The sequence below is a fragment of the Phaseolus vulgaris genome, chromosome 8 (genome assembly GCF_000499845.2).
Source record: "Phaseolus vulgaris cultivar G19833 chromosome 8, P. vulgaris v2.0, whole genome shotgun sequence".
NCBI lineage: Eukaryota > Viridiplantae > Streptophyta > Magnoliopsida > Fabales > Fabaceae > Phaseolus > Phaseolus vulgaris.
The window spans coordinates 2,083,328-2,093,982 of NC_023752.2; the positions used below are offsets into that span (position 1 = coordinate 2,083,328).

Consider the following 10,655-nt stretch of genomic DNA (forward strand, 5'->3'; position numbering starts at 1 on the left):
AGAATTCTCGACCCGTCCTGCATAAGAGTTGATCCGCGGGTTTACAGGGCAGCCCGCGTTTTTTTTTTACATTTTGTTCTTAAAAAATTGTTAAATTAAACCTATATATTTGTTACTATCAAACCTAATTTTTTTTTTCCTTTTCAAACATAGTCAAACATCAAAGCATTAAACATTAAGATAAATATCAAATATCACTATTTTTCCACTTCCAACACATTAAAAATACCTAATTCCAAAACATTAAACATAAACATTATTGACACGACTGTGTTGTATTTCTTTCTTTGAAATTTTGTGAAAACCTAATTATGTTGTCCTACGGCTGCTAAGTGCAAATTTTTTTTTCTTGCGGATTAGCGGGCCAGCCCACCCTGCCCCGCTGTTGGCCCGCGCGGGCTGCGGGCTAATGCAAGTTGAAAAGGTCAGTCCGTCCCGCATTTTTTACCAGCGGGCCGCGGACCGGCCCGCCCTGCTTTGCCATTCCTATTTAAAACATATCTTAGTAAAAGATTATTAATTTTATCATATCGTTTCCTATCAAGTCATTCACTATTAGATTACTCATAAATATATAATATGAAGGATTTTTATCATAAAATTTAAAATATGTGATCGTAAAATGCTATTCAGCTCTTCTGTTGCGTAACAATAGAAACTTGATCGTGCTACTTTAACGATATTTTTTTTGAGTGGAGAAGGAAAATGTGAAAAATAAAAATATTTTATAATATATAATTTGTTGTAAATTTTGTATATATAAAACTCTAGTATTAAAACTATATGCTTACATCTTTCTTAAAAAAAATATAAGGTTACATTAAAAAGACACATTTTAGATTAAAAAAGGTAAAAGATATTTTTTTAATATGAAAAGTTAGGTTTAGTGGCATAGCTGTCCAATAAGAATTAGGTACTTGACTACTTGTTAGGTCCTCCGGTCAAAGAAAAAAAAAGAGTTTTCTATCTGTTAATGTAGCACTATATCAGGTGGTTTCAATATTAAAACAAATTAATAAATTAAGGCTTTTGTATATTTTAATTCCTAATCACTATATCAATTATTTATAATAATTTTATAAAATATTTAAAAGATTTAACTTTGTCTCTTTATAATTTTTTAATTCCGTGAAATTATAAATAATGATTAATTTAATTTTAAAAATTATATACAAATAATTTGGTAGTTTTAAAAAACTCAAAATTACGTTTTTTTATTAATTTTAAAGCAAAATTAACTAACCAGTATTATTCCCTAGAATGTCCTTTCATTTTTAACCAGAATTAAATACAATTTCAAGTATTTTAGTATCGTTATTTAATTCAAATTATTGTTTCGTTTTCATAATTCATAAATAAAAATTACATTAGAAATTATTGTAAAATAAAATCCTCGTTATGGTCGAAAAATCACGATCAAAATACGAGATAAGTTTGTGTTCTTTTCCTTGGATCTCACCGTCACCACACGTGGCTCGTCTCAATAATGGTAGTGTGGAAAATAATATATTTTTTCCATCAGTTAGAAAATAATTATAGTACGAATTAATAAATTTATTATGAATATAGACAAAATTTTATAAAATATAGTTTTTTATTATAGATATATATTAACTTAAAAAATACATAGTAATTTAAAATATTTTATATTATTAAATAAATACATTTTTAGTCAAACTATATTTCACCTTGTTTCTTAATTTTATTTTTACGAAATAAAATTCGTGGAATTAATTCAATGGATTTATAAGCTTTTAAACTTAATCGAATTCAATTTCTGGTTGAACTTAATAATGTATTTTTCTTTATTTAAAATTAAAATTGTAAATATTATATCAATATGGATGATTATTTCGAACTGAAGTAATTTATTATTGATTATATTTATTTGTTTTGAATTTATATTTTTTTTAAGAAATATAATTTCATTTAAACAAATAAAAAACATTAGTTATTTTTTTTATCCAAATCCAATGTAAATATATCTATAAAAAAATCATAATCTTAGTCTAATACAATTTTTTTTTGAAAAAAAATTAGGTTAAATATATTTTTAGTTGTTGAACTTTGATGAAGAACTGAATTTCGTCACTCACTAAAAGTGTTATTAAATTCTTACATTTTGTAAAGTTAGGTAAGATATTATGTTAGACATAGACATTAATGAGTTTTATAATAGACTTTATTATAACGTCCATGTTGATCCATTGGTTTTGTGATTGTATTTAGAAGGAGAAACAAAATAGTGACTTCATTTGACCGATTTTTTTTGAATCATTTGTCGTATAGAATAATGTGTTTGTTATTGAGAAGTTACAATTGTCTCATTGTTGTTGCGACTGGAAGCGAGGTGAAGAAGACAGTGTTTTGTCATTGTGTGTTTTTTTGTTGGTTGTGCTTAGTTGAAACATGTTTTTTAAAATTGGTAAATATTTTTTTTTCTTGCATTTGTTCATAAATTGGGGCTTTCAATGGAAAGTGATGTTTAGAGTTGAAGATCATTGATTGTTTTAGTGGGATGACATTGCATTGAAAGTGTATGAGCGATAATAAAATTATGTTTTTTTTTTGTTTTGATTTTATTCATTTTCTTTAAATGACATTTGAATAAAAATGTAGAAAATGAGGTTCACTATGAGTGTTCGTTATATATGGACAAATTTATAAGATATCTTATATTACATTACAAGGGAGGTAAAAACACATGTTTTCATGAGTTTAATTTGGATAAATGATCATATTTTGAAGTGTTTGAGATAGTTCAAGAGTTTAAGGTGAAATTGTGATGAAAATATAAGGAAAGAAGGATAAACAATTTTTTTTTTTAAACAATTAATCAAAGATTGAGATGTTATGAAATTAACTTACTATACAAAAATAGAAAGGAAGAAGTCTAAATTTATGTTGAACACATTTTTTTAGTTAACCACATATAATTTATCACTACTTTTTTTTAGCAAAATTATTACATAATATTATGAGATCTATACATAGCTTTTTATTTTTTTTGTAAAAGGAAATGCCAAAATACTTTAAAGAATTATTTTATCAAATAAAAATAATTTTTAATTACATAAATGTTATTAATTAAAACCACAATCATAAGTATGTTATGATAAGAGCTATTTACAAAAGTTGTTTATAAATAAAAACAGTTTTTTTTATTTTTTATATAAATATCACACAAAAGTTACTATTTACCTGCTGTGTATGATGGGTCAGCTAATAACGCTGACGAAGATGTGAACACAAGGGCGCAGCATCCGTTTCCATGTCCTTGAAACTGCTAAATTTTGTTGGGAAGAAAAGAAAAATAAAAAATGGCAAAACAAAATTTGAAAAGAAAAAAATAGAAAGAGAAAGAGAAGAAGATAGAGAAAGTGTTCCTGTCCTGATCCAACTCAAACAAACAAAACACTCCCTTCTTTGTGGTCTGTGTATGAAGACAGGAGAAAACATGCTTTAACACGTGCCTTTTTCAATCTCATTGCTTCCAACGCCTTTCTGAATCTTCCACACTTCCTTCCTCAGTTTCCTTTCTTCTCTTCTCACTTCCTCTTCTGCAGAGACACACAGAGAAACAGTGAGACATTTTCTCTCACTTCTCAATGAAAGGGGAACTCAAAATGAAGTCAAAGATGAAATGGGTTGGCCTCTTTGGCCTTGTGCTCTCTGCTTTCTCTATCTTTATTCACTTCCTTCTTGCTAGATTCACTCAAATGGGTGTTGCTGACTATGACTCCTCCATCACAATCTTCTCTTGGAGACCCATCTTCGAGAAACCAATTCCCATCACAAATGTAATCCTCTAATCACATATCTCACGCAAAGATCTCACCTTTTTCTGTAATTTCAAGTGGGGTTTTGCCTTTGCATTGCTGTGGTATCCCCAACATTCTAGGGAGTCTTGGCGGTTCAAAGTTTTGGCTTTGTGCTCCGGAAAATGACAAGGGACAACATTCCGTGTCATTTTCCGCGTATGGGTCTAGTTATTTGTTGTGCTGGTTTATGTTTTTCTCTTTTTTCATGGAAATTAACTCGACAACGTTGCTTTTGTTCATTGGCTTGGATCAGTCGGTTGCCACGTTTAACTGAACTAGGAGCACGGTGTGGCTCCTATGTATTCGGATTCATTGCCCAATGAGCTTTTGGACTCTGTTTTCATTTATGGATTTTCTTTTATTTTGTTTTTTGTCCCTTTATTTTTCTGTTTCAAATATTTGTTGTTCTTATTTGTGCTGCAGAGTCCTTCTCATAGAAGATTATGGGGTCCGGTGAAGCGTCTTGAATCACTTTATCCGGATTCAAATCCGCAAGGAAATTATGCTGGTGAGTTCCGTGTTTCATCATTTTGCTGAACATTTCTATTGCTTGAAACTTTAGAGGTTTTTGTGCTGGTCTATTTGATATTGACTTTTCTGCTGACCAAACTTGTGATTTATTTTGGGGTAGTCTTTTTGCCAAAATGTGTTGATTATTGATTCTGAACTGTATAAAAAATAGGCAATCTATAGAAATTTTAGCCTCTTCGTGGCTTCTTTTATGCTACTATAAGAATGGACTTAGGAGTATCTGGTTATGTAAAGCCAATGCAGTGCCTCTATCATATATAAGCATGTGATTTGATGTTGTGTGACTGGAACTCATTCCTTTCAGTTTAGTGCTTCTTCTTGAGGTAAAATTGCTTTCCTGTCCATGATAATTGATGTCTAAATTTATGTATTATCCTTGGAGTAGTATTGCGAATGTTTGTGTTTCTCATTGATGAGCAATTATATCACCTACTATAATAAGCTAATAATAACATGCTTAATTGATAATATAAGATATCGAGTTATCCGAAGGGGTCTGTGGAGTTTGGACTTCAATTTGTGTATCTCTATATTTATGTCTTCTGTAAGAAAATTTGACCAGTATGATTATGTGTTGCCCTGATCTTATATTTCCTCGAGCACGTGTATTTCCTTTCATTTTCTGTAATGTTTCATGTGTATATACCAAGATTGTCAGACTTTTTGTCATTCATAATCCCAAAGATTTCACCATGCAAATTATCAAACATTTGGATCTTTAAATGTGTTGCTCAACATGCATTTGATTTTGTTTCCCTATGTTTTTATATGTAAGATACACTGTAATTTAAATAACATTGCCTTTATTTTCATACTTTATATTACATGTAAAACTAAATAAGTTCCTTGCAGGAGGGAAGACACTTTTGTTTCTGTAGATTACTGTTTAATCTTTTATCTCTCTCTCTCTCTCAAAGAAAATATCTCTATCTTTCCTGACAGATCCTGTTTCACAAACAAATGGATTTATTTTTGTCCGGATACTAGGTGGTTTTCATGAGATCAGGAATTCGGTAAGGGTGGTTCTAAGTTTGAAGGTTTTGAAACATGTTATATTTAAATCATTCTGAACTGAACCTGTAGCATTATCTTGTTTTTTCAGATATGTGATGTTGTTGTGGTTGCTCGTCTTCTCAATGCTACATTAGCTATGCCTGAGATCCAATCAACAACCAGCAGCAAGGGAATAAGGTTACTATCCTTCCATGAAATTACAGAAGCTTATATTTAACTCAGTCTGATATGATCTAAATTATGTGTTTAAACTATTTCACTGTGTTTTTGTATAATTATTTTTATCCAGCTCTCAGTTCAAGAGTTTTGCATACCTATATAATGAAGAGCAATTTGTCCTATCATTAGCAAAAGACGTCACTGTTGTGAGAACTCTTCCAAAAGACCTAAAAGGTGCAAGGAGAAAGAAAGAGATTCCTGTTTTTAGAGTTCCATATTCAGCATCACCTTTTTATTATTTTCATCATGTTCTCCCTGTATTAAAGTCACATTCGGTGGTTGAACTAGTTGTTTCTGAAGGTGGATGCTTGAAGGTAAAGGAAGCTTTTGCTTAACCTATTCATAACCTGTTTTGATCTAAATTTTCCTTTCAGAGTTCAAATTCAAAGGTTTATTTTTTGAATTTGTTTATTTTTGTTTGAATGCAATTGACTTGGTGAAATCCAATAAACACTGCCGATATTTTAATTTTGGGAACCCTATGATGTGTTGAAGAGCAGTATAAGGAACTTTCTTTTATTACTTTCCTGGGATTGATATTCTTAATTTCTGAATTGGGGGATTGCCTGTGATGAGCTTATTTGGAAAGATTATGTTAGTGTTTTGCCACATTGAGTGACATACAACATTCATGCTGCTATCCTTCTCATTCTTCTGTCTTTAGTTCTTCAGCTTGCAGTTGCACTACACCACGCAAGCTGTTAGTTTAAATGGTTCTTCTCGTGCCTTTATTGAAAGTACCTACAAGTGATTGTTTCTCTTTGCTTCCCCTCCCTTCTTAGGCCACTCTTCCTCCCGATTTTGAAGAATATCAAAGGTTGAGATGCAGAGTATCTTTTCACGCTCTTAAGTTTCGACAAGAAATCCAGGAACTTTCTGCTAAGATTTTGCAGAGGCAAGTTCACTCTCTCCTCTCATATAAGTTTGTTTTTCTCATTCATACACTTTCTCTCCTGTTGGCTTATGTACAGTTCATTATATGATTGTAGGTTACGAGCTCCTGGCCGTCCATTCATTGCATTTGACCCTGGCATGACTAGAGAATCTTTAGCGTATCATGGTTGTGCAGAACTGTTCCAGGTATATGATCAATCTGTGATAACTGTCTCTTAAACTTCCTCATCTCTTAATATTTGAGCTATGATGATTTTTTTGCTAGGATGTACATACTGAACTTATTCAACACAAACGGTCTTGGATGATTAAACGTGGCATTGTCAAGGGGAAGCTTTTAATCAACTCAGCCGAGGAAAGACTAAAAGGTTCCTGTCCATTAATGCCCGAGGAGGTAAGATTTTCTTTTAGTTTTTTATAGTCAAATTGTTCATCAGCAATGAATTGGTTGTATACTCTCTCCAAAGATTGGTCATTTACACTTATTGCAGATTTATACCAATGCCATATGTTTTGAGAGAGATTACTACCCTGGTTGATTATATGGTCTCTTGCAGATTGGTACTCTTCTGCGCGCATATGGATACTCAAGGGATGCGATTATATATGTATCTGGGGGAGAAGTCTTTGGTGGTCAAAGAATGTTGATTCCTCTTCATGCTATGTTCGAAAATGTTATTGATAGAACTTCTCTAAGCACTCCTTGGGAGATGATTAGGCTCTATGGGCAAGAGGTGAACCTTGTTAATACTCCTGGACCACCACCTTTCACTGAAGAAGTGACAAAGCGTGCAGCTTGGAAAAATGCAGGTCCACGCCCTCGCCCACTTCCTCCACCTCCAGCAAGGCCAAAATCATACAACATAGAAGGTTGGTGGGGTTGGGTTGCTGAGAGTGATAATGAGCCTGATAATACAGTTATGGAACTGAGGACCAATGCCCATAAATTACTATGGGAGGCTATTGATTATGTGATTTGTGTTGAAGCTGATGTATTCATCCCTGGATTTGACCTTGATGGGAAGGGGCATCCAAATTTTGCTAGCTTGGTGATGGGGCACAGGTTATATCAGTCAGCAGCATCAAAGACATTTAGACTTGACAGGTAAATTCCTCTATTTTCAATATATGTAAATGCAATTTTTGCTTGAAAGTTCAAATTCTTTCATATTTGAGAAACTTATTAACTAAAAGATAACATAAGGTTGTCGATGTTTCCAAAGCCTTAATATAATGTTTCTTGTCAATTGTGTCATTAAAAATCCAAGGCAACTGAAGGCAATGTATTAGTTAGAGCAACATGATTAGGACATTTTTCTAAATTCATATGTTTACAAACAGAAGCTTCATTAATGCCATTTAAAGTTGAAGATGGGCAGTTATGATACTTAGTAATCATGCATACATTGATGCAGAAAGGAAGCTGCTAAACTTTTAGACGAGATTCGGGAGCACATGCATCATGCAAATCGTACGTGGTTAGAATCGGTTCGCAGGCATATGACAAAAACATTACTTGATGGAATTATAGAAGCATCAAATAAATCAAAGCTGCAATCCTTTCTCTCTCATCCAGTACCCGAATGCTCCTGTTCACGGCGTGACTCCTTTGAAGTATCAAAGAATTCTTCTAGCCCCTCCACTTCCCAGTTATGGAAAGCTCTTGGCGTTGCTCGCCGGTGTCCTGCATGGATGGACAGCGGTCCAGTTTCTCTATCAAAAGATAAGGAAAATGAAGAGGTTGTTGTAGATGAGGATGATTCTGTATCCGAGTTATTCTTTAGACAAAGTGCTGAAAATCATGAAGGTGATGCAGAAGTGATCACTAAAGAAGAAAATCAATTTGAGGATCAAGAAGATGAGGGTGGGGATAGGTGACATCAAGCTCATGTGTTGCTGCTTCATCTAACAATAAATAATGGATTTCCATTCTTCAGATTCATGTACATAATCAATTGCTGCTTCCAACTGTCGCTTACTGGATTCAGTTTTGGGTGATAGAAGCACTTAAAGCCGCGTAAATATGGCTCCTAAACTCTGATTCAGAAAACATGTTTGCTGAGAATCATCCCATCACATTAGTGATTTATCCCTTTGGCTCAAGTTCTCAATATATAGGCTAATTTGTTGACGACATGTCAGTTTTGTTGTAACATTGCATTATCTTCGTAATTAATATTAGGTTCAAGTGCAGTTTGAATTCTTTGCTACTAAAACTTCCTGCTTATTTTTGCTGCAGATACTCAGACTGTACTAGTCTAATTCATTTTTATACCTGTGAGACTAGTAAATCATCCATTTTATTTATTGAAGGAATAGAACTAAGATATGACTAGTGTTATAAATTTTCTTCCAACTTTTCTTTCAAGTAAATCTCTATCCTAGCCCATAAGATTGTGAACATTATTTACTTAGTTTCTGATATAAAACATTAAAACTTCTAATTTCTTTTTGTTTTACAAAACGTTTTTTATTCTCAGTCACTTAAACAGTTTTATACTAATTTTTTTTAATGGAATTATGGATTAAAATATAAGAAACTTACAATATTTTGCGAAGTGGGGAACTGATATAGAGTAGTGTGCAAAATCAGATAATAGTAGTATGAATGGTATATATAACCTGAAGAACTAAAAGACGGGATGGTATTCTTTCATGCATGTACGTAGAAACCGCCTATTATTGGTAAGCATCAATTTATTCTGGTGTGGTCCAATCCAAGTAGCAATAACTCCAAGTGTGGTCCAAGCAGCAATACCTCCAAGTGTGGTCCAAGAAAACTATGCCTTCCATATGAACCAGCACCTCATTGCAAATAGCAGAATGTGAGTTTATTGGCGAGCTCAATCTAGTTGTGTCAAACTCTAAATTGGCATTGCTCTGTGACAAACGTGTAGCATATGCAACAAACCCTACTAAAAGCCTTCTTTTGGGATGCAGGAAGAAATGTACAATTGCTTTCCATGGACCTCTCTATTACAATGGAATGACCCTAATAACTTTTCCAAATCTTTACACTTACACATTTTGGAAGTTTTTCAAAAAAATGGAATTTAAAAGAAATCTAAAATAAATAATATAGAATTAGTATTTAACCATTTTGGATTATTGATATTGTAAGTAACTTCATGAAAACAATTTATCATGGAAGAATACATTTCTGGGAAAATTTAAAAACTATTATAGAAAGTTCTCTCCCGAATTATAAAAAATCCAACTTTATGAAGGCTGCTAGTTTTTAGCATTTATTGCAAAAACTTCTCCATGAGCCTGTGCAAAATTGCAGTTTAGTTTATAAAAGTGAGTTGGGTGATACCAGTATTTTATCATATTCTGCTGTAATGAGTAATGAGAAATTGCAGGACACAATTACAGGGGTGAAATAAAGTAATTGTCGAAGAAATGTTCCCCAGTTGGTTGTGGGATCTCATGCAAATACTTTTGTGGTCCATGAATGCTTTCCCGACAAGGATATTTGCCTGCACTATACCCTATCTATGCACTGTTTTCTCTTGCTTGCACAAGATTTGACGCATTGAACTTGCATGATAAGATCATCTTCAATGATGAATTTGCTTGCAAAGAATGCTTAAGTTAAGCAATATTATTTAACGAATTTGTTTATGGGAGTAAGCGAAGTAATTGGCAAACAGAAATATTGATAAACGATTATCAACTTTATGGCTTATTACCAGAACATTCATTTTTTAGGTGACACTACTTGAACAAGTTCTGGATACAAGTCATTTACGTGAAGTAATCTCATTATTAAGAATATTATATTGTGTGTAGTTTCTTAACAAAATTTTGATGTGACTTAATTCTCACACGTGTAAACTCTCATCCAGATTGGTACCAATGAACTTGGCCTTCAAGAATTACCCGCATTACTACTAAAACTTATCTGTTAAAGAAATTTCAAAATACTAGGTTTTCACTACAGCTATACTAAAATAATATTTTGCGCTTGATACAAAGAGCCACTAGGGTATATTAAGATAATAACTTCCTTGTTTATTCATATCAGCAACAACCTAAATAGGTGATGTTTTTGGCCAAAAGTAGCTTGTATAACCAGAATGTAAAATACATATAGTTTTTGTATGAATAGGGCCATGTTGTATCACACGACCATGAATGTTCTATGACATTGAAGGCGATAAAATGGAAAATTAG

The 10,655-nt window shown here is 32.5% G+C and overlaps 1 protein-coding gene across 1 annotated transcript; it reads left to right on the plus strand.

Annotated features, from left to right (window-relative positions):
* The first annotated feature begins 3,295 nt into the window (after positions 1–3,295).
* On the plus strand, positions 3,296–8,830 carry LOC137826026 (O-fucosyltransferase 27). Its single transcript, XM_068631869.1, has 10 exons — positions 3,296–3,800; positions 4,245–4,329; positions 5,295–5,365; positions 5,455–5,543; positions 5,656–5,899; positions 6,368–6,480; positions 6,575–6,665; positions 6,745–6,873; positions 7,037–7,584; positions 7,895–8,830. The coding sequence occupies exons 1-10, from the start codon at positions 3,609–3,611 to the stop codon at positions 8,355–8,357; spliced, it is 2,025 nt and encodes a 674-aa protein (XP_068487970.1). The 5' UTR covers positions 3,296–3,608; the 3' UTR covers positions 8,358–8,830.
* The last annotated feature ends 1,825 nt before the right edge of the window (positions 8,831–10,655 follow it).